At 39.8% G+C, this 24257-nt stretch overlaps 2 protein-coding genes across 3 annotated transcripts; one reads left to right on the top strand and one right to left on the bottom strand.

The window, feature by feature from the left end:
• Positions 1-514: 514 nt before the first annotated feature.
• On the top strand, positions 515-2995 carry LOC122649606 (protein RICE SALT SENSITIVE 3-like). Of its 2 annotated transcripts, none has more exons than XM_043842820.1 (7): positions 515-899; positions 1025-1075; positions 1231-1371; positions 1483-1588; positions 1784-1825; positions 1934-1990; positions 2151-2995. In XM_043842820.1, the coding sequence occupies exons 1-7, from the start codon at positions 769-771 to the stop codon at positions 2952-2954; spliced, it is 1332 nt and encodes a 443-aa protein (XP_043698755.1). In that variant the 5' UTR covers positions 515-768; the 3' UTR covers positions 2955-2995. The 2 variants fall into 2 exon arrangements, with proteins under 2 accessions (XP_043698755.1, XP_043698756.1); XM_043842821.1 differs by having other exon boundaries at positions 517-899; positions 1231-1359.
• An 11328-nt stretch (positions 2996-14323) lies between these two features.
• Positions 14324-15870, bottom strand: LOC122652426 (UDP-glycosyltransferase 90A1-like). Its single transcript, XM_043846160.1, has one exon. The coding sequence runs from the start codon at positions 15739-15741 to the stop codon at positions 14356-14358; it is 1386 nt and encodes a 461-aa protein (XP_043702095.1). The 5' UTR covers positions 15742-15870; the 3' UTR covers positions 14324-14355.
• Positions 15871-24257: the final 8387 nt, after the last annotated feature.

The following is a 24257-nucleotide window of genomic DNA, read 5'->3' on the forward strand; positions in this document are numbered from 1 at the left end:
GACAATCAGACATCGGAGATGGAGATGAACATATTAGATTTGATTTGGAAGTAACTTTGATACATGATAAGCTATGAGAATATCGTTTGAAGTGACATGATCATGTTTAACGAATGCTTTGGATGTTCCACTATGGAGAAATGATTTGATTGAGGTTGAAGGAACTAATACAACCAATAATCCTTTGTCTAAGAATAGACTCAATAGAGTAGTGGAAGCAACAAGTAACCAAAAACCCTCTTGGCTAAGAAAGGATCAAACCCTCAAGTAGGCCTGTACCCAAACTATAAAGGGTAAGACCGTAATTTGATTATTAAAAAAACCGTTTTTCTTTTCTTCTCTCTCCTTAATCTTCCCCTTCCTCACTGACTGTGCTTTACAAGAAGAGAGGATAAAGCTGTCCCCACGGATTACTTTTTGTGGTTAATTACAAACAGCAGGAATATCACCTCTCTTTTAACACATACCCACGCACGAATAAATCCAGAATCCTCACAATCTTCTCTCACATAATCCTTTTTACCTTCTCCCCACCTGCGATTACCAAACCTGATTACTAGGGAGAAACAAACGAACAAGTGGTAAAGTTCACACTAACAGAGAGAGAGAGGGTCTCCCCTGTTGCTAGGGAGAGTGCAGATGCTGAAGAAGATAAAAAAGCTTAGTTAGAGAAATTCACTTATATATAGCAGAGAGAGAGAGAGAGAGAGAGAGAGGAGAAAAGGGGTGATTGTGTACTGAAAGAGATCAAAAAGGGGGTGAAGAGAAATGGTGGGCTCGGGAGCATCAGATAGGAGCAAAGAAGCGGTTGGGATGATGGCCCTTCACGAGGCCCTCAGGAGTGTTTGTCTCAATTCAGACTGGACTTACTCCGTCTTCTGGACCATTCGACCTCGCCCGTATGTAAACAACACTCCCCTTTGCTCTTTTTTTTTCCCCTCTCTGAATTGACTAATTTCTGTACTATATGTTTCCTTCCATTTTTGGTTCTTTTCTTCAAATGGGTTTTCTCTCCTGATTGTAGAAGAAGTAGAGGTGGTAATGTTTGCAAGGTTGGGGATGACAACGGCAGCTTGTGAGTAAGCTTTTCCTTTACTCTTTGTTCTTACTAAAAAGCAGAGGAATAAAACAGGGGATGATAAAAAGACAGAGAAAAAGATATCCAGAGACAATTTGGTATTGTTTGATAAATGGGTTTTGCTTGTTAATTAGGATTTTTGTTTTGTGTAGGATGTTGATGTGGGAAGATGGATTTTGCCGTGGAAGAGTTGCAGATTGCCTTGAAGATATAGATGGAGAAGATCCAGTCAGAAAGGTTTTCAGCAAGATGTCCATCCAGTTGTATAATTACGGAGAAGGGTACGTGGGTAGGTGTTTTTAATTTTTTTTCCCTCCGTAATTTCTTTCTTTGAGGAATAAAAAGAAACATAATGAGGTCTTATCTCGTCTCTGTAATTTGATGGGTTGAATGGTTTTGAACAGGTTAATGGGAAAGGTTGCTTCAGATAAATGTCATAAATGGGTCTTCAAAGAGCCTTCAGAATGTGAACCCAACATCTCTAATTACTGGCAGAGTTCTTTTGATGCAGTACGTATGTGACCCTAGAGTAAACTAACACATGAAATACATAGTTAATTTAGAATTTGTATACAATAAGCATTAGATATCAAAACCAGAAGAATAATCAAACTCTCTTGGCTCACATGGTTTCATCCTCTGCAACTGCTTAGAACACAGCTATCATATCCATAGATGATATCCTATACTTTTTTTTCCTTGCAGATTCCTCCTGAATGGACTGATCAGTTTAATTCAGGCATTCAGGTAAGAATAGGATTGTTTATGCAACTGTTTTTGTTTTATGTGCTATTTGCAATTTTTTGATTTTTTGGTCACCATAGTTTTTCTTACTATGAATTTCTCTTTTAACAGACTATTGCTGTGATTCAAGCTGGTCATGGCCTTCTACAATTGGGTTCCTGCAAGATTGTGAGTTTCATTCTCTCTTGTTTCCATCTCTAGCTTTTGTATTCTTTATAATTATTCTTCCTATTGAATGCTCCAGCAGAAAGTTTTGTGTGTCTTGGAACCCATTTATACAGATTGGTAAAGAAACAATGACATTAACTTGCATAATATCTATCCTCAGATACCAGAAGACTTGCATTTTGTGCTGAGAATGAGGCATACCTTCGAATCTCTTGGGTATCAATCTGGCTTCTACCTCTCCCAGCTCTTCTCTACTAACAGGAATACTTCCCCTTCTGCTTCTTCTTCGAAACAATTCCTTGCTCCAAGCCGTCCTCCTGCTCCCATTTTTAAATGGAGTCAAAGTCCTCTACCATCTGCAACTTCTGTATTTGCTTCTCCCAATTTCCAGAACTCTTCTCGACTTGGGTTGCCACAGACTAAAGATGAAACTCATCTTTTTCTCCCTCCACATTCATCTGAGACCCAAATGGAGGACATGAACATGATGGCTGATCATGACTCTGACATAAAATGGCCAAATGGGCTATCATTCTTCAATGCACTCACCGGACGGAATGACGATGCTAAACTTCTCTTCGGCCACGAGGGCTTAGAAAACAAGATTCACCAACAACATCATCAATTTGTACCAGGGGGAGAGGATTCAAACTCTGCCTTAAATCTTCGTGGAAATGCTGATGAGTCTAAGACCCTCTCAGAGACTCCAAATTCACAGAGTCAGCATGGGAACAGAAGTGATAACACAGGAATTGCGAATTTCAGCGAATACTTGAGCTTGGAGAGCCAATCAAACAATGTCAGGAAGATGGAAAACAAGTTCAAGAGGAGCTTCACTTTGCCTGCAAGAATGGCCTCATCTTCTTCTTCCACTTCTCTAGATCACCATTCACATCATTCCATTGACTACAGGAGCTCTGATGCCAGGATTTACTCTGATATAATGGACACCTTCTTAGAGTGATTTTAGACTGCTTTGTATGGAGAACAGTAGTAGTAAGATGTTAATTTCTCTCCCCCCCCCCCCCCTTCTATTGTTTATGTTCTTGTCACTTGTTATGATGCCTTTGCATTGATCCACAGGACTCTGCCTTTCTTTTTCTTAATCAAGTCCTACATTTTTTTTCCTTGAATCTCGTTTTGATCATGATATCAAGCTTGAAAAGGGTCAGTTTGTTTGCTTGGAATACCACCAAGTTTGAGTTCACTTCACCTGGGAGATGGGATTTTGATTTCTTCTTTGGTTTGGCTCAACTTTTAATTCATCATTTTTTGAGGTTGTGTAGTTAATTTGCATCAATTCTTGGATGGGAAAGAGAAGGGGGGGGGGGAGTTTGGGGTTAAAAGGTAAAAGTGGAATAGATTTCCTCCCTTTCTGTTGAAGATTCTCGCATTCTTGGAGAATGGCCTTGGTTGATGAAGCCAATTAACATTCTGTACTACACGCCACTAATTTAATGGTTAATTTCAGGAGAGCCTTGGTTTTTGTGAACCATTGACCCTAATACTGTTAGAATAGATAATTAGTAGTTTACTAATTAATACTGATACACTAAGTAGTTGATTAAATAAGTACCTAAGTAAACAAAAACTAATTTACCTGAACTTACAACGATCCACGTGAGGATGACACCCGAAAATTTTCCCATCTCCAACTTCCAAAAAATTCTGAAACAATGACGAGGTCAGAGTGTGGAAGTTGTTCTGAAAGTGGAAGAAAGGAAAAGAAATAAGGTATAACCTCCGTGTAACCATGCATGGTGACAATGAGTTGTAACCTCTTTTTAATCTGAAAAGGATTCTGTCCAGCACTTTGCCCGGGCTGCATGTGCAGCGTCGGACACAGTGAGGCATGAAAAGACCATCTCACCCCTCTTCGAGTAGGGGTGAGACAATCTTTTCACGCCTCACTGTGTCCGACGCTGCACATGTAGTTCGGGTAGGGTGCTGGACAGGAGCCGCATCTTTAATCCCTATGCAGTTGACATGGATCGTATAGGATAAAGGGTTATATAGGAAATTCAACTCTCATTATATATAATACTACAAAAAGAAGACCAATGATCATATAGAGGGCATAATGATAAAAGGCATCCCATCAATGAAAATGCTCCTGTCCTGTAGTGGCGGGAGCTGGAGCGTGCAGCCCAGCAAAACCACAGCAAAAATAGGGGTGGGGTGGTCATTTCACAGGTGGGTCCCACCTAGGCCCACATGTGAGATGACCACCCCACCCCCTATTTTCAGGTGGTTTTGCTGGGCTGGACGCTCCAGCTCCCGCCACTACAGGACAGGAGCCAAATCCTCCCATCAAGCGGTGTGGAACAACTAAAGTAGTTGCATCTTCCCTAGCCGCTCTAGATACCCAGGGAGGTTGAGGCTGGTGGTGTTGCTGTTGTTGCTGAACATGGTGTTGCGTAGCATGAACATCAAGAAACTCCTCGGCAGCTGATCTTTCATAGCCTTGGGGGAGCTATCAGTCTCTTTGGCCCTCCATCAAGTGGTGTGGAACCAATTAGTAAAAGGTTTGTTGGTGCCAGGGCTCACTGGTTGCACGGCCTTCTCTCCCTAGTATACTCCCACCCAGTGAGCCTCTATGCAATGGGCTTGCCCTTCGGATATAAAATCACAGTGGGGTGATGGTCATCTTCCAAGAAGGAAGGTGAAAAGTATGGGTAGACAACCACCACCTTTCCACAAGAACGTACAAAAGATTTAAATTGCAGGCTTGAGCTTGCAGCTAGGCAAAGTCCTTGAACCCAACCTCTCAAATCCTCTTTTGCACTATAGGGCTCACCTCATTGTACCACTGTAGTACAAGGTCATTGCAATCGTACTTCTTCAAGTTGATGATTAACTACCTACAGAATGTAACATGATGAATATACAGAATTATGATGATTGATTCCTCTCTCTCTCTCTCTCTCTCTCTCTCTCTCTCTCTCTCTCTTATCATCGGGTGAGCAGAATCTTACTGACACCTTGCGCTCAAGAGTGTGAAAGCACAACAAAATGACAAAAAATGAATACTTATGGTAGATGCTGAATTTTGTGACACTCAACAATGATGAAAAAAAGGACGTGGACTAACTTTTATATCTCTCTCAAGGAGGAAGGAGGACTCACTCGTGCACAAAGATCATATCACCCTTACATTTGTAATAATGATAATGACTATGGAGCCGATTTTGGCATGGAATTTATGTAAATACCTTTTAACCAATGCCGAAAGAGGTACTGTTCACCTTCTTTGACCGTGTACGGCGATCTCACTCACCATTGAATGGGTTGTGGGGATTATATGGGGCAAGAAGCCCCCTGCCAGAGGGTGTAGGGGGGTGGAGCCCATGACCAATTTTTTTTTTTATAAAGTATGAAGGACGAAGCATTGGCCAATGAGAAAATGTCATGTCAGCCCTAGTCCTATAGATCCATGCAAAGAATCGGGGTGTCACAGGGCCGTACAATGTACCGTGGTACTTCATGTGATGCCGTAGTTATTCCGCAGCCTCGCAAATTGCACTTCGCGATACCTTGCACTGAGCCACAATATAGAAAACGACATTTCGCAGAGCTATGGAAACCGAGGTGCATCCCGATGACCCCCAACTTCTCATTTTTGGGTCCCCTATAAATAGAGGACCCCCACATTTCTCAAAGCACCCCATTATAACTCAAGGAACCCCTTCCTTCCCCAATGTGAGATATCACTTCACCTCAGAGCTCTTGAATATTCGAGCTCTGATCCCTCTCAGGGATAGTCTGTTGATAGTCCTTTGGTGCTCTGAAACCTTAGAGAATGTCTAAACTCTAGGGGATCTCAAAAAAACATCCAATGACAGGGAAAATTACCCAAGGCATTAGAGTCTTGAGAGAGAGTGAGAGACAGAGAGAGAGAGAGAGGCCAATCCCCTCCCTCTGAGGTAGGAGACAATCAAAGTTCGTGCTTGAAGTGAAGTTGTCCTCCGCTTACGACTCTAATCCAGAGTTGACCTTAGGTACAATTTCGTCCCTATCTAGTTATATCATAAAATGTAGATCATGAAAGCAACATGGGGTAGTATAATTAAATTATTATAATATGCATATGTAGGAATAGCATGCGAGTCCTTTCTTTATACAATAGTACATTCGTCAATCAAATATTAGTCATGTATGTTGGTATAAGCCATGTGACTTAGGGGAATGTTTGAACTTCAATATCTAATAAAAAGATCCGTTTTGCTAGGCGGAGTGGGTGCCTAACACTTTTCCACTATCCTTACTCGAATCTCTAACTAAATAAACCATGTCGAATCAAATTTGTCTCTTTCCCCTAACCAAGGATTGAACCTCTCCTCTTATAGATTATATGCCCCATCCTAGGTAGTGATTCCTCATCATGCATAACCCAATCCCCTGTTATCACGCTAGATTTTAGGTCGTGGTGCCTACACTTACCAAAATCATCAAAGACACGTACGGTTAACGATGACAAAAATTAATAACTCAAAATCGTCGAGGGTAAAATATTAGATGTCAAAACGATACCCACGTTTCAAAAGCCTAAATGTTATGTATGTCTCGAATTCTTGGACCCGTTTCAAAGAATGCCCCGTCGAGGGTAAATCCGCTACCATCACAGATCTCGTTGGGGGTGCGGGGGCGAAGTCCCTGCGGTACGGTTCGACCCGGATCCGATGGAGGAGCATTTATGTTCCTTACCCGCTTTATTGTAAAGTAGTGTGTAAGATTTGGGGTTTTTCATTCTAGGGTTTCTGAGAGAGAGTAGCAGCGCCATTTTGGGTGTGCTTGAGATCTCCATTGTAGTCTCTTCTCCGACTTGCATAGTGAATCATCTTCGCCTTCGTCCATGGATGTAGCATACCATACTGGTGTGTGAACCACGTTATATCTCTGTGTCCTTATGCTATTTCTTGTTTTTTTTTTTTTTTTGTGTGTGTTTTTGGTTGGTGTTTGCTATAACACTAAATGACAACCAATTGGCTCAGAATCGTAAGGTTTTTAGAAGACATAGAGATACCGGCATACTGCTCGACACAGTCTACCCTAATTATTAAATGCATTTTGATCCTGTTGGATCTTACAAAACCCTGCATATCGTTATTTAATTAATTTTTTATTATCAACTATCTTGATACGGATCGAATTCGACAATTTGGCAATCCACTTAAGATTTCTAGTCTAAATCCCGCAATATAATTTAATATCCAATATCACTAATTTCAGGCTGTGTTTGTGTACGACATACAAAGATTGTATAGAGGCATACAAAGATACAACACTGATGAATCAATCCTTTTAGATAGAGATACCGGCATACTGATCGACACAGTTTACCCAAATTATTAAATGCATTTTGATCCTATTGGATCTTACAAAACCCTGCATATCGTTATTTAATTCATTTTTTATTATCAACTATCTTGAAACGGATCGAATTCGGCAATTTGGCAATCCACTTAAGATTTTTAGTCTAAATCCCGCGATATAATTTAATATCCGATATCACTAATTCAAGGCTGTGTTTGTGTACGACGTATAAAGATTGTATAGAGGCATACAAAGATACAGCACTGATGAGTCAATCCTTTTAGATAGAAATACTGGCATACTACTCGGCACAGTCTACCCAAATTATTAAATGCATTTTGATCCTGTTGGATCTTACAAAACCCTGCATATCGTTATTTAATTTATTTTTTTATTATCAACTATATTGATACGGATCGAATTCGACAATTTGGCAATCCACTTAAGATCTCTAGTCTAAATCCCATGATATAATTTAATATCCGATATCACTAATTCCAGGCTGTGTTTGTGTACGAGGTACAAATTAGGGTATTTGTAAGGTTTAAATGGATAAACGATTACCATTTTTAATAGAGATATTCTGAAAAAATATCCGAATACTTCAAATCGAACATCATTCTATTTTCTAAATGGATAGGATTTCAGTACATACAACCTAAAGAAGTCCTTAACTCGAACCTCATTTTATTTTCCAAATTGACAGCATTTCGGTACATAACATACAATATTGTTTACCTGTAAATAAGATACTAATAATTTTAACAGAAATATCTAAAATCCAACATCAATCAACTAAAATTCATTCAAACGTAATTCAATCCCATTAACATACCAACCGTGAAATAGTTATCCAAATCAAGCCCAACCAAATACACTTCAAGTCATCCGTTTAAACACCTTAAAATAACAATATTACAACAGCTTGTGTTCACAGCCCATAATACAACAAAAATAAATATCAAAGACTTCTTCAAGGCCACCATCTTCTTCTGCTGCCCAAACATATGTACCATCACCATCTCTCACTGATTATTTAAATCCATCCCACTGAAGGTATCCAAGAGTTCTCTTAAAGCTCTTGTTTGATTCTCCGAGCCTTTGATAGGTGCCATCAAATATCCTTTCACGAACTCAGATGAAGGTGTCGGAGCTTCAGTAATGGAGATTTCCACACCGTCAGCTGAAGTTGGAGAATCTTGGGTAGAAGAGCATTGTCCTTCATCTTCTATCCATTTGAACATTCCACACCCTTTACGTTTAGCCTATTTTTGAATTCACAAATTGTTAGTACAAATCAGAGAGTCAATTCCAAGATCGACATAATAATGCAAAACTTGATATGGTAGTCATACCGAAATTGAGTTTGGGCAGCACCAGAATGGTCGACCTTTGCTTTTATCGGATTTAGAAGTTCTCACCTTACATTGTCCATTTCCACAGTCACATAATCTGAACTGATCAACCCACATGAAGAACTCACATCCTTGTCGTGGACATTTGTAATATTTTCGACCATTATTTTTTACTGATCTAGCAATGTTTTTGTTACAACTTATACCACAAAGATCACAAATAGCTATCTGGTCAATTATATCAACAAAAGGTAGCATAATATCAAGTAAGCTCAAAGGAGATTCAAATTTGTAAGTTGCAACCAAAATCATGGCATGCTGTACACGTAGAAGGATGCAACATTTTTTTATGCTACTTCTCTTTAATTTTTTTAAATGCTCTATTATATGTCATTTAGGTGAAGGAGAATTCGAGGATCTTGTGTGGTTTGTGCAATTCTGTGTTCCATGGTGTAAGCATTGGTAAATATTCCATTCCTGTCTGGTCCCTTACAGATCCAAAATAGTATAATATTTCTTTCTACTGTTTGACTACTGATCCTAGCAAAATTTGTTTTCAATAAGAACTTGGGTTCATTGTGGGAGGACCTAGAAGAAGATCCAGATAAACAAATCCATGGATAGACAGTACTTGCCATAAAGTAGAATCAATCAACATTTTGCATAAAATTCAGTAGGGTACAGATTGAGATGAGATTTTAGGGGTTCATTCATAATCCTGAAGGCCTCCCAAAAACAACAACCAGCAGATTCAGAGACCATCCAAAAAATTACTAACATTTCCCAGAGAATACTCTAGTAGAACAGTAATGAATTTCAAATTTAACTCATTACAAAGCTTCAAGATTGGAAGCCAAATCCATACTATTAAAGTTGGTTTTAGTGGGGTTATAACCATAAAAAAATCTCAACTCAAACCATCCGGACTTAGGGTTCATCAAGTTTGAACATAATCACCTCCAAGTTTGAAGTTCCAAGCTTCAATTAAAGTTCCAGCCAAATTCAGTTCCAACAATTCACTGAATTTTTACAACTGAACCTATAAGAGACATATATCCAGAACGAATCAAAGTCTACCAGATCTGAGAAATTTTTTAGGGATAAAGCTAAAATTTAAAAATAGAACCCAGAAGCTAGAAAATGTAACAGCAGCAATTGGATACCAAAATAGAACACATGGGGACAGCTACACATGTATTCATATGATACCAAAATAGCGAATCAAACAATGGTTTATCAAGTGTGGTCACTGCAACACAACAAGATAGCAAGACAGGTATTCATGTGAAAAAAATATTTGAAGAATGAAACAATGGTTAATTAAGTGCAGTCACTACAGGACAACAACACATGAAAAATTATTTGAGAATCAAGCAATTGCTAATCAATTGAGGTCTTATTCAACACAACAACATATGTATTCATATTTGAAAAATGCTGAGAATTAAGCAATGCGTAGTCAAGTGTGGTCACTTAAAGACAGCAATAATCATGTAACCTTATTCATGACCAGGACTGCAATAATCATGTTCTCTCATTCATACATTATGAGGAATCATGGATGTACCTTAACACAGGCAGATCATGGATAAGCTTCAACATTAAGAAATCATGAAAACATCTCAACACAACGATCGGGTTAGGTGCATGTAATTGTCATATTGTTTAATCAAGATTAGCAAATCAGTTTCAAAATTTTTATTCATATAGATATGACAACATCAGTCCTAATCAGAAATGAGAAGTCAGTTAACTCGAAAACATGGGAATCACACCATCATGATATCAGTAGAAAGGAGAAAAATGAAGGATACCTTACCTTGCTACAATATTTCACCAATTCAAAATTCCAGATTTGCTATGACTGGTCACCACATAATTGTAAACAAGAAATCACAATTATAATGAAAAACAAAATGATGACCAACATTGATTTTATCTACTGACCATTCCTTTTACCATGAATCCTCCTTATTTTAGTGTGTGTGTGTGTGTGTGTGTGAAGGAGATGACCATCTCTCTTTTACACATTTCAGTAAGCCATAGTGCCTCAAAATGGAGTTCAAAGAGTTTAGAAACTTCGGATTTAGTGATCAGAACATCACTTTCCCAATTCAGTGGCACAATCGAGTGTTGTGACCAACTCTACTTGTGCGTGTGCAATGTGCATTTCAGAGACAACAGTCAAAGAATTTTGTTGGATTCCAAATATCATAATTTGCATCTCATTCAAGGACTGCAAACATTTTAATCGACGGTGAATGCAATTAAGCGATATCAGTTTGTTGAAAATGATGTTCAGAAGCTAAGGAATGAGGCCTGAATGAAATAAACCCCTCAATATTCATGATTTAAGATCATTTGGGCTGAAAGCTTAGCGAATATGGGAGAACTGAGAAATTGAGAAATATTTCCCACATTTCAGGTACAATATGTACCAGTTTTTAGCGAATATGTACCCTTCATTGTACCAGCTGTCCTACCGATTCAGGTGTGCATCACTTCAACAGCAATATTTCCTAGCTTTTAGCGAATATGGGAGAACTGAGAGACTACCAAACAAATCTTTATCCTTCTCAAATTTGCTAAAAACTGAATCTTCCTATTTGAACCTTAAAAAATTCAAATGAAATACTGAACAGAGTCTCCAAGAAAGGCATTTTGGAAGGTCAAGTCTAGCAAACCACACATAACAGACTTCTTTTCTAAGAGAAAAATTGCAGGCAATGACATTCACTGCTATATGCACTTAATAGTTAGCTCTCATTCAAGGACTGCAAACATTTTAGGTGTTCAAACCTGACAAAGAACGATGCTTAATGCAAATCTACGGCTTCAGCATAATGCTCACTGCAAAATCGTAGACAAATGCTGATAATTTCCTTTGCCGGATACTATTCCCTCTTCTATAAAGCCAATAATACAAAAAAAACACATCACCATCTAATCCAATCCAACTATTCAACAACAGATTCATAAAGTGAGAGCGAGATAGAGATACAGAGAAACAGAGGAAAGATTCTACCTTAATATCGCTTGGAGAAATAAGTCACAGATTTCTTCGATGATCTACAAGCAGGACTTTACGATCGGAGAATGATCAGAAGGAGGAGTTCGCCGGAAACACAGACGAGACGAATAGAATTTTCCCTTTTTTTTTTTTTTTTTTTTTAACCTTCGTTTGGTCGATTACCGGCTATGGGCAAGTGTTAACCGGTAAGGAGGTAAGTATTGCGAACGGTTAGGATGTGTCGTATATATCGAACGGTTTAGATTAATCCGTTGTGATTATCGGTGCGTTTATCCGCCGTGGTGCGACCTTTTTCCCTTTTAATTATGTTCATTTGTTTATATTGTTCTGTGCCGGGGGTGCAGGCTACTCCCAAACACATGGAAGTAGGCGAAATGATTACCCTACCCCATGAATGGCAGGCCCATGTGTCTAGGCGCAGGCTGTCTGCAGCATAGAGAACATCAGCCCATTGTTTTACAATGTCTTTCACCATGGCTTTTATCGATGGTATTTTTATGTTGATCAATTTTTTTCTATTTTCATGTTTTTTTAGCATGCTTATGCTAGTTTTGCATATAGGGGTATTTTGATAATTTTGTATGTACATGAATTTTCATAGTTTTTTTTTATGTTATTTTATCACATTATTCTTTGTCGGGCACAAGAAACATTGTTAGGATGTGATTAGGCTACACTCTCATCAATTTTCTCATTCAGGACGATAATGTGTTGTGTTTTGACATGAGTAATGGTATTTTTCATAATTTCTAGCATGTTAATTAATCCTCTCATATATTGTTAGAGCATAACAAAAATTAAATTTAGGGTTAATTTGTATGTGTATTTCTTTTACTTTCAGTATATTAATCCTTATCCGCAATGCAGGTGGACAGATGTGAGCATTCATCTCTTCTTCATTTTTATCTTTACTTTCTAGTATCATGGTGAGATTAGATGTAACCTATGTATTGTTTTACTTGATTTGCATGAAATTTGGGGAATCTTTGAAATAAAAACATTCTTTTGTTATATTTTATCCAATACTTTTCACCAAAAAAATATATATTCAGTTTTTCTCCCATTTTGATTATTATAGTTTTTTGACTTTTTTTGTTTCAGTTGATATTGTGCCCTATACAAGGCCTGATAGCAAAAAAATGCATTTTCCAAGCATTTCAATCCGATCTAGGCCAAGTTGGTCCAATCTGTATCAGGACCGATATTTTAAACCATGTTTTACCATTTTTTTTTTGGACTAAGTTTCCCTCCACCCATAGAGGATGGTTCACCCACCATCCTAGGGTTCACAAACCCCTCCTAGGGTTTTTGTATGATCCAAAATACCCTTCCGATACTTTATCCCGCCCTCTCCCGCCCCGCGGTGAATGGGATCAGAATGGGATCCCATTCACCACGGGTGGAGGGAAACTCGGTCCTTTTTTTTTTGGTTAAAGTTAAACTATGTTTTACACAGAGCTGGAAAATTGGGTTTTGACTAGTCGAGTAGCCCGAGTCGAGTCAAAATTTTGGAAAAACTGGTCAAGAATCATGTAGACTAGGTCAAGATAAAAAATGACGAGACTTGGTCATAAATCGTCCGAGTCAAATAAGATTCAATGCTTTTACTCAAATCATTACAGATTTGGTAAGTTTAGTTGTTTTTTAAAAATCATAAAGCCGGTTCACTTAGAAACTAAGTTGAGTAAAATAGTAAATCTGTATTCTAAAACAGTAAGAAACCCTCAATTTCTCATGTCTCTTCATTTGTTCAACGGACGGTATAAACTCAAACTGCATTAATATGTAATTCCTTACTTTTTCTAGTTTTCCTATATTTTTCTGCTTCTTTTTTACTAATTTATACATATTTATTGTATTGAAAAATAAGAAGAAGAAAAAACGTGATTCGTCTTGACCAGGTTTTATGGGCTGCATGATAACACTATTGTTTTTTTATTTCTCTGTTTCTAAGTTCCTAGGAATAAAAAAAGAATAGAAATTCGTTTTGTTAATGACGGTTCATTTTTTTGTTCCTAGAAGAACTAGGAACAAAAAAGTTGCTCAGAAATTATTTTAAAAAAAAAACTCTATCCCAAAAATAAAAGGAAGAAATAAGGTAGAGAGTTACTCTTTAATAAGCACATGGTTAATTTAGCGGGCAAAACAGTAATTTCAAGTTCAAAATAAAACACCACCTCCGGTGCAACTTCAACCACCACTTTCACTGTACTCACCATCTTCACCAATTTTTTAGGTATTCAATTGCATTTAAAAAAAAATTTATAGAAGTTCTATAAACAGAATCGGCTCCTATCAATCCGAGCAGTAGTGCTGCATGTGCAGCACCTGAGATGAGGCAGTGCACATTTACCGTCTTACCCCCTATCCAACACCTTGCCCGAGCAAGAATAAGGCGATCAATGCGCTTGCCTCATCTCAGGCGCTGCACACGGTTGCATGCTGCCCGGATTGACAGGATCTTTTTCTAAATTATTGTGCGTAACAAACTCATTTTTGTTTCTTTTTGGATCCATATCAAACACGCTTTTTTCCAAAAATTTGACCTAATAATATAAATTCAAAAAGTCATCTCTGAAATAGATACATGGACCAAATTAATCTGGCTTTCCAAGAGCAGCTGGTCACGAAACGAACGGTCCATAATAATACCACCCAGGGAAAGCTCATGGATTCTTCTTCCTGCAGGTCTCATCGATGAGTTGGTCTAATGTGCGCCAGGACGATCCACCTTCCATGGCCTCCGTAGCAGCCTCTCCAATATCCTTCACCTTCTTCCTCGCCTCCTTTCCCTCTTCTCCCTCCATCAATTCTCTCACCATCTTCTCCACTATCTCCGAACCCACAAACCCACGAACCGACCCATTGTTTGCCACAATCCTCAGTCCCACACCAAGCTCATCCGCCACCATGCGAGCGTTCAAGGGTTGCTCCGCCATCATGGGCCAGGCCAATATCGGAACCGACGCACATATACTCTCCATCGTCGAGTTCCAACCGCAGTGACTCATGAACCCCTTCACACTCTCATGCCGGAGTATCTCCACCTGGTCCACCCACTCCCTCACCACCAATCCTCTCCCCTCCACCCTCTCTTCCAACCCTTCCACCTTCGATCTCACCACCCATAAAAAACACACCTCCGACCGCTCCAGCCCAACAGCTATCTCTCGTAGCTGCTCCTCCGAGATCTCCGCCTGTGAACCAAACGCCACATATAAAACGGACCGGTCCTCGGCCGATTTCAGGTCGAGAAATTTGATCCATTCGGGTTTCTGATCCCGGTGGACCTTCGGCGGTTCAGCCAAGCAGAGGGGTCCGACACACCAGGCCTTGGGGCAAAACTCACGGTTCCAGTAATCCAAGTAGGCCGGCTCGAGTTCGCTGAAGCTATTGACGAGGAGACCCTGGCTTTTGGACGTCGCTATGGCTACTTCCATCACGAACTCGATATGCGGACCCTTCGGTTCCGGTTCGTTGAATTCTGGGTCAAAGTCATTTTTGGTAAGCTTGACCGATGGGAACCCAGGCACCGTGAAAGACTCGTCCGGGCCGAGTTTCAAATGAGAACGATCCAGGGCTAGGACTCGGCAAATCGTCATGACGTAGTTGTTCATGCCGTAGAAAACCAATCTTGGGATTCCCAACTTCTCTGCTGACTGCTGAGTCCAACCGAAGAAGCCATCGGAGATTATGCAGCTGACCCCACTAGACTCGGAGAGGTTCTCGAGGACTCGTTCGAAATCGGATTGCATCAGCTTGGTTGCGTTAGCGAAGGGGACGAAGAGAGACATTGAAGGTAGACGATCGGTGCTCTCGACACCCGGTGGGAGTTCAGGGATGTCGGCAGGGAACTCTAGTTCGACGATGTTGATTGGGTGTTGAACAGATAGAGATTGACGGATGAAGGGAGAATTTGCTCGGGTGGTGAAGATGGTGACGGTGATGCCGTGACGGAGGAGGAGGAGTCGAGTAAGGTTGAGCATCGGGATGATGTGGCCTTTTGACATGAAAGGGAAGATCACAATATGCAAAGATGAATTAGAAGACATCTTCTTCTTCTTCTTCTTCTTGGTTTCCTTAGTTCCCCTTCCCTTTCTTTCTGGTTTCTGTTGTTCTAAGAGTCTTGGTATATATTTACTCTGCTAAATGCTACTATCCAAGCTCTCATGCACAGATGTCCCACTTGAGATGTGTTACGAACAACGGTGGGAATACAACATGTTCTCCTAGCTACTAGTTTAGGTTTTAAAAAATGGGTGGTAGCAGAACGTACGAACCTCCAACCTAATCTCACTTATCTTTAATTGTAACCGTAGATTTAGTAAAAGATTAATCTATACCGTTATTTGAATTTTCAGAGACACTGGTTCTCGGCTGTTACGGTAAAACATTTTAAAGGGATCTAACTGCAGAAACAGATTGTGGTTACCTGATAAGAGAAAGAAGGCAGTGACGAGCCACCGACGACTCTTCCCCAGTGTAGAGAAGGTTGAATGAAATGTGAAGCTGGATCGATTGATTTCCAATAAATTACGTGCAAAAACAACAAATGGCGACTAAGACTTTGGGGGATGAGATTGTGGAAAACAACATTAAAGAAGGGGTGGGATTATATCAGTCCATTGAAAGAAAATTAACTGCCTAAAGTTGAAGAAGATGGAAAGAATTGGAAGAGGTGGGGAGCAAGAAATTAGAAATCAAGCTCCAGGACCATTTCTGTAACGATAGAGCTTGACAAAGACGTGGACAGCGGTGACGAAGCCAATGAAGCAGAGGATCATTACGAGGATGACGATGGGAGTGATCTTCAAGCTCGGAGCGTCGTTCGTGTAAAACCTCAACATGGTTGCTTCTACTTTCGCCAACACCAAACCCATTAGATCTGCCTTCTCCACCACCGCCGAGCCTCTACCGGATGCAGTTGCTGCCACAGAACTGCACGGGGCCATAATACCCGACTGGGACACTGGAGAAGAGTGTGGGGGGGAGGGAAGGGAAATATGGAGAGGCGGGAGGGGAGAGAGAGATGGCGGGGAAGGGTACTGAAATGGTACAGGGCGAGGGAAGCAGATGGGGTGAGCACTAGCAGAGTTGCAGAGGGGAGAGGGCAGGGTAGAGAGAGAGCGAGAGAGAGAGAGTACGGTCCCAGCCGGTCTTAGGTAAGTATTTCAATGGCTGAGATTGGATGGACCTAAATCAACGATAATGAATTGAAGAACGGACTATCTTGCTATTTTTACGCACGTACTGCTACATTTTAGCCTTTAAAAATAATTTTAAAAGTGACAATTATTATATCTTCGTAGTTATGCATATTTCTTTTTATTATACATGTGAAATGACACTACTACCCTCTTTGGGAAAAAAAATTACATGTCATACTATTAAGGCAAAAAAGTAAGGTTATAAATTATTTGACATCTTTAGCAGTGTCAAATGTCAATAAGAAAATCTCTTAATTAAATAAGTTGTAAATTAATGAATAGGATTGAGTTTAATAATAGGAAACTTTTTGCAGAAATTAAGGTTGATGAAAAACTTATATCCTTTGAAAATTTTAGTATGATACATTCCCCCTTTGGTTTTTTTCAATGAATGTGAATCTTATTTTTATGATAATGATAGTCATGATAAGTCATTTTCAAATTATTTTGAAGAAAGTGTAATTTGTTATCATAAAAGTGGTGAACAAAGAAGTTACAATCTTCTTTTAATTGGCCATTGTTTTATTTACAAAAATATTTAATGTAGGGTAAAAAAGGGTTTTCAAAAAGTTGGAAACTATTTAACCTCATACGGTATTTAATGTAGTACTTATATATGTGAATATGACCAGATATATCCTCATTTGAAAGAAAAAAATGTTGTATTGGACATTAACAGTACAAGAATCCAACATATATTGAAATTTCCATTTTTTGTACGAGAGTTTTATTAAGAAGGAAAGAAGGGTAAGAGTGTAAAGGATTCAAAGAGTGGAAATTTCAATTTATGTTTTTTTTTTAGGTGGATAACAGGGCTATTCATTCACGCACGCCCAACGCAAACAGAAAAACAGAATACATATAAAGATACTGAAAAAAGATAAGTAGCATGACCAACAGAAGGTTTGGGTATACAGAACCCAAACCGACGGAGCGGAAAGCGACCCGATCTCGCATGCTATAGACTGAGTCATCCGAAAAAGGGGATGGGTGAAAGCCATTGCCCCAAATAAAGTGTTGTCAACACAGCAACTGTTACGCGCATGCACTTTCGTGCCAATACAAAGGACCCCATAAGTGCCGAAAAGATCAGCACCATCATGCCCACGCGAGCTGGCACGTTGCCGCACCGAGAGGAGTTTCAGTGAACGATGACAGGGCCACAAGATTTGAACGGCGAGAGGGGTAACGGAGCCGGCCATTTCCATGGCGACACCAACGCCAGAACTGGCATAACCTGCAAAAAAGAAAACAAAGATCGAAACCTGTATTTGGAACACAACAAAAGAGGTTGAATGCCGGTAATGGCAAAAAAACCCAACAATCCACACAGAAACAGGGGGCTTCAAAGGGGTAAGGGTATAGCTGCCGGCAGCGGCAGTGGGCATGAACCCCTGCTGTACCATTGCCTTCTCCTTCTGCTCGCAGGTCTGAGACTTTGAGATCTCACAGATCAGCATCGCCCATAGAGTAGGCCCACCATTCATCAACACCCCACAAGAGACCAGATCGAGCAGTCCATTTCCTTCTTTAAACTTAGCCTTGCAGGACTGAGCCATCCCCATCGCCAAAAGGAAGGTTGTTTGCCAACAACAGCAAGAAACCCCAAGGTTAGGCACCATCCAAAGGTTAGGCACCATATAGTAGTACAACATTTTCGTCCTCCCACAAGGTTAGGCACCATTCCAAAGGTTAGGCACCATATAGTAGTGACGTAGAGAATCATTTATGGTTTTTTGTTTTGTTTTTGTCGCAAACAAAACAATCATGTATGGTCTTTGTTCCACTGTTTTTTCCAACAAAAAAAAAATCTTTGTTCCACTGTCCACGGATCATTTGTGACCACAAATGAAAGAGGAAGAGACTAGAGAGATGGACTCCGAGTAAATAAAGGGGGAGAGTGTTGGACACGCTGCCGGCTTATCGTAAGTTAACAGATGTGCTCAATGGAGAGGGTAGGGTGGGATGGAAGGGATGGGAAGGGAGGTCATTCCATTTTTGGGGTTTGGGGTTTGGGGTTTGGGGTTTTGGGGAGGGGTTGGGACAGAGACAGACCCAGGCTGGGCATAGTGTCAGCATGCCCAGCTTTTACCCACAAATAAGATGTACTACGTCCCCGCTTATTAACTATGATACAGTGAGGATCCGAGGATCAGTGTAAGAATCTAAATTGGCCAAAAATATAGTCATATCTTCGTTTTGGGGTTCTTTTCATAATTTTTTAGTTAATAAAAAGAAATAGGGAAAAGGAATGATAACCAGTGTTGTGCCTCAGAGTGTACCTGTGTCTAGGCACAACCGCATGCAAAAATGACCCGCACACCCTTTGTCCTTTCTGCCTTTCTAGGGGGTGCACTGGTCATTTTGCATGTGGTTGTGCTTGGTCACAGGTACACACCGAGGCACAACACTGGTTAACGTTCTTTTTCCCTAAAAATTAAAAATCAATAAATCTTATATTAGCAAGATCTATAAGACTTTAGATAAAAATAAAAAAAATAAAAACTACAACAGATTGAAGATATGTGAACATCTTTGCTTCTTCTCTTCGATTTCATTATTTTTAGGGTTTTGATTGATTTCGGCCAATTTTGATCTGATTCGAATCGAAATCAATGGAGGCCAATTCTCATATCGGATTTTAGGTTTTTAAAACTTTTTTATAGTACAATTTTTTGGATTCTTAAGCCATGGGATGTCATTTGTGCTAATCCACTAATCATGTGAGAGGATGACCGCAGAGAGAATATGTGAGTTTTCAGTTTTTTACCATGCAAGTCTATATGGTCTTTCCCTATCTCTCTGCCTTCGTATGTATCATGCTGTCATACCTCGTTAGTACGCCCTCTTTGTGATGGATAAGATACTCCGCCACCTTATAGATACTAATTAATTTATGCGGACAGTGCGGTGGCTTTCTGGTAAGATTCTGGCCTTCCCCCGATGATTTCTTATGGTTGGCTTGGCCATTGTGACTTACGAGTGGGGATTTTTTCGCGCAAGGAAAATTGCCATTAGTTGCACCCTTTTTTTTTTTGTCTCTTTAGAATTTTGTATTGTGGGTCCCACTCTTCCACCTTAGATGGTTACCCTTCAGCCACGTCAAATCTCCATGCATCAAACAAAACAGGCGACACAAGGGATGACATGTACATCAAACAGATATTTTTTCTTAGGAGATCCAGGAATATACCCCACGTGGCAGCTGAGTTGGCAACCTCCAATGGGTGTAGAACTTCAATCTTTTTAGTAAATTAGTTTTCCCTTAGTTCATAGTATTATCATAAGTATGACTGTCTGCATTCTAATTTATCTCACAAGACAAGAAGGAACTCGGAAAGTAGTCTAGGGGTATCAATCGGTCGGATTCGGTTGGTTCTGATCAATCTTAACTAGGCTGAACCAAACTCGAAGCCTATACTGTGACCACTTGTTTAAATAATCGGGTCAGGCCTGGACAGATTTGATTGGATTCGAGTTATAATTGGGCACTAGAATTGGGCCTTAATCGGATTATAGGCCTGTTTAAATCAAACCGAGTTTTAAATGTTGTGACTCTAAAAATTTATTGAAAATCAAAAGGATCTTCACATAGAGATACACCATCTTACCACCTCGCTTTTGTCTTTTTCCATTAAAATTAAATATTCAAACCGTTTGAACATGACCAATTCATTAAGAATAGAAGTGGGCTCGATAGGGTTACTGTGCCTGGCCTGGAATTATTCCCGTTATCGGAAATTCCATATGGAACACTCCATTAAATTTTTTTGGTAGTCGTCACACAAACCATACGCCAAACCTAAGATGTGTCGATGGATGAGGGGTAAGATTCTTTTAGGCCATATGGCCGGTGCGGTGGCTTCTTGCCTTGTGGAGATCCCCACGCATGCTCTTGTTTAGGCACCACGCTCCAATTTGTTTGTCAAGCTACCCCAATCATTGACGAACACATGGGTATAAGAGAGCTCGGCCCAGCTGCACGTACGCTGGTAAGCTAACACATGTCTCAGCCTTGACCAGGTATCTATCCCGTTATCTATTTTTTCAAAAATGTTTTTATTTTATTATTTTCTTTTCCAGAAAAATATTCTATTCATGAGAGCGTGTGGAATGTATGAATATCGAATAACATTTCTTTTTCATGTATCAATAAATTAGAAATAGATTAAACTATCGTACACAATAAAGATAAGACCCTTCTTGCCAAGAAGTTGATAATCCTTTTATTAACGGTTCAGAAAATAGGTTTGTAATTGTAAAATATCAACAATGTGTGTCTTAATAAGAAATTGCAATTCCTTCGATTTGTCTTGAAGATACGACACCACTTCTCTTAGATCTGGATCCTTTACGGTTGAGTTGTCTGGCAGGACAGTACTGCACACAAAGATCGTCTTACCTCTACTCGGGCAAAACGTTTGGACAGGGGTAAGACAGACATTACGCACAGCATCATGTCTGGACAGCATGGTCCTACCAGACAGCTTAGCAGTAGAGGATCTGAATCCATTTCTCTATTATCTGAGTCCATGATGAGATGCATGATATCCTCTAATAATGCCTCGGGCATGCCAAATCAAATCGCCAATGCTTCACTGATTGTAGGAAAGATAATCAAATTGGTTTAGAATCAAAGAAATAATTTAATAAGATAATCACGACAAATAAAACCAATACCTCCTTTTATCTGTATTTAGGAGAAGGGATGCATCACAATTTCTTATACAAATTCAGAGGCGGAGAAGTTTAGCTAGAGCCAATCAAGTTGGATGGTCTGTGAAGCTAAACCTAATACGTTTCTCTCTTGTGTCTGATTTTTTTTTTTTTTAGTAAATTAAAGAAAATCTTTATTAGAGGAAACCAGGGAGCAAGGATCTAGATCTCCTACGGTCCAGATGCCCGTAGCAGCCTGTGCAATGTGACAGGACTGTGCACGCAATGATCGATCGTCTTACCCCCGCTCGGGTAAGGTACTAGGCAGGGGGTAAAGCGATCATTATGCGTGCAGCCCAGTCTACGTTGCACAGACTGCTACAGGCAGCTGAACCGTAGACGATCTATATTGAGGAAACAAAGTTCCACACGCATCAAAGTACAACAAAAGACAAATTATAAAAGGAGGATAAACATTCTACGAAACAAAAGTTTGTTGTGATGCACCCATGAAAGCAAGAAGATCAATAACATGGTTGGCTTCTCTGAAAGTAGCCGAAAAACGATTTGAGAAAATCGCTACGATAAGGCGAAGCAATCAGAACATGATCGACTAACAAATTATCACTTTCAATAAAAAGATACTGATTCATTCTCTCAATAGCAATTAAGATAACTTGTCTAACGGTACAAGCCTCTTGCTAGAGTGCATAAGTATTCTAGATTCCTCTAGTGAAGCAGCAAAGAAACTGACCCGATGAATCCCGACAAACACCTCCAATGCTATTCAATGTAATCCAAAATAAACAATATCCATGCCTTTTGCTCGGAAGCTCACCAGCCAAAAACAAGTTATTACTAAACAAGTTTGAGTCTGAAAAATGATTTTACAGTTCTCAGAGGACCCACAAAAAAAAAAGGAAAAATGTTTTTTGTACTGGGCGCAAGATATGCCCAGACACATGGGGGTGGATTGTCTGGGCAAAATGACAGTCCTACCCACCCTAATGACTATCAAATCCCATCCCATGTGACTTGGCGCAGCCTGTACCCCTGTGCGCTCCTGGGTAGAGAACATCGCCCTAAAAATAGGAAAATAAACTTAGGCAAAATGGGTTATGTTAGCTTGTTGAGAGGATACGACAAGAAGAGAGAAGGAAGGATTCTGAGAAAAATTCGCATCATTTACACATTTTCCTTCTGCAATATGTGGTGTGGAAGTCCATTTGCCACCAGGTGGTCTTGAGTTAGATCACATCTCCTGTAGATAGGAAAAAAATTTGTTGTTACACGATTGTTCCTGCTACAAGGCTGACAGCCAAGGAAATGGAATAATTTACCTCCCCTTTGGGTTCATAAGTACCCTCCCAAGTTTTAGTATTTTCTAAAATACCCTTTAAGATTCTATTTCTTTGACTGCCAGTCTTGTAGCATAAACATTCCTATTAATGTAGCAGCAAAATTTTGTCCCTGTAGACATATCAGAATATTCAAAAAAAAAACATTCCTATTAATATAGCAGCAAAATTTTATCCCTGTAGACATATCAAAATATTCAAAAAAAAAAAAAAAAAAAAAGCTAAAAATAGATGACGTTTAGGTTTTATTTTTTACACGTGTCATCAAACTAACCTATGTAAAGAGTAATTATTCTCCACGGACGTGCAGCTGGACAAAAACATAATGACATTGGAAATTAGGAAGAAAGCCATGATTACATAGATAATTACCTTGTTAGGTCACTGCTTTATCTCAAATCAATTCATTATCTGGGTATCATGGACCGCAATCATCGTCCATAGGCGACTGTATCAGTCTGATCCAGGCTGTCAGAACCAATTTTTGGAATCCATTACTGTATCGATCGAAGAAAAATAATTAAATTAAATCCAGAAATTTATAAAAATGATCGGTATGTATCAGCCAATCGCGAACGACACAAGTGGATATGATACCATTAAACAATGTATTGACCGATATCGTGAATGATATCGTCGTAACAGCCGATCTAACTGATACACCTGATATCATGATTGATTCAGTCAATTGTTATGGTACCGGTTTAGATATCAATGATACCGATACATGTCGACCAATACAATGCTGATGCCTAAATCCATGGTTTGATCTAGGGGTGCAAGTTTGACCCTAACAGTCCGAACCTGCCCTGAGCCAGAACAAGGCTTGGGTTGAAATACCTTGGCCCTGAGGGTGGGTCAGATCGGATTGGATCAGGGTTGAAGCCTCGGGCTAACCCGGCCCATTCCAACCCAACCCAACCCTGTCTTATTTTTTCTGTTCTTTCTTTTCTTTTCTTTTTTTTTTTTTTTTTTTTTTTTTTTTTTCTGCTTCCTTCTTTCTTCTATCTCCTCTTCTTCTTCTTCCCAGCGTGGCTAGCCATTCCCAAGTCCATTCATCTCTCTTTCTCAAATTCTCCAACCCTTGCATCTCCCTTCCCCTAGACCCCTTCCCCTAGACCAGGGCCAATCAGGATAAGTCTGGCCCAACCCTGAGGGCGGGTTAGGGTTCAATTTTCCTGGCCCTGAGTCGGGCTGGGCCCAGCTAATGGGACTCAAGGTTGGGCTAGGGTCTTGAAAGGCCCAGCCCAACCTAACCCTGTTGCAGGCCTACTTTTGCGTAATAAGGCTATATGATGCATAATATGGGCTAAAATTAAGACTATAAATGGATAACCGAAAATCCGA

Source organism: Telopea speciosissima, chromosome 2 (genome assembly GCF_018873765.1).
Source record: "Telopea speciosissima isolate NSW1024214 ecotype Mountain lineage chromosome 2, Tspe_v1, whole genome shotgun sequence".
Taxonomy (NCBI): domain Eukaryota; kingdom Viridiplantae; phylum Streptophyta; class Magnoliopsida; order Proteales; family Proteaceae; genus Telopea; species Telopea speciosissima.

Excerpts from the sequence above, each read along its gene's own strand:
- LOC122649606 (XM_043842820.1), top strand. The coding sequence starts at position 769 with ATGGTGGGCTCGGGAGCATCAGATAGGAGCAAAGAAGCGGTTGGGATG. Across the intron at positions 900-1,024 it reads TGGACCATTCGACCTCGCCC|AAGAAGTAGAGGTGGTAATG; the intron begins GTATGTAAACAA and ends TCCTGATTGTAG. Across the intron at positions 1,991-2,150 it reads AATTGGGTTCCTGCAAGATT|ATACCAGAAGACTTGCATTT; the intron begins GTGAGTTTCATT and ends ATCTATCCTCAG.
- LOC122652426 (XM_043846160.1), bottom strand. The coding sequence starts at position 15,741 with ATGTCTTCTAATTCATCTTTGCATATTGTGATCTTCCCTTTCATGTCA.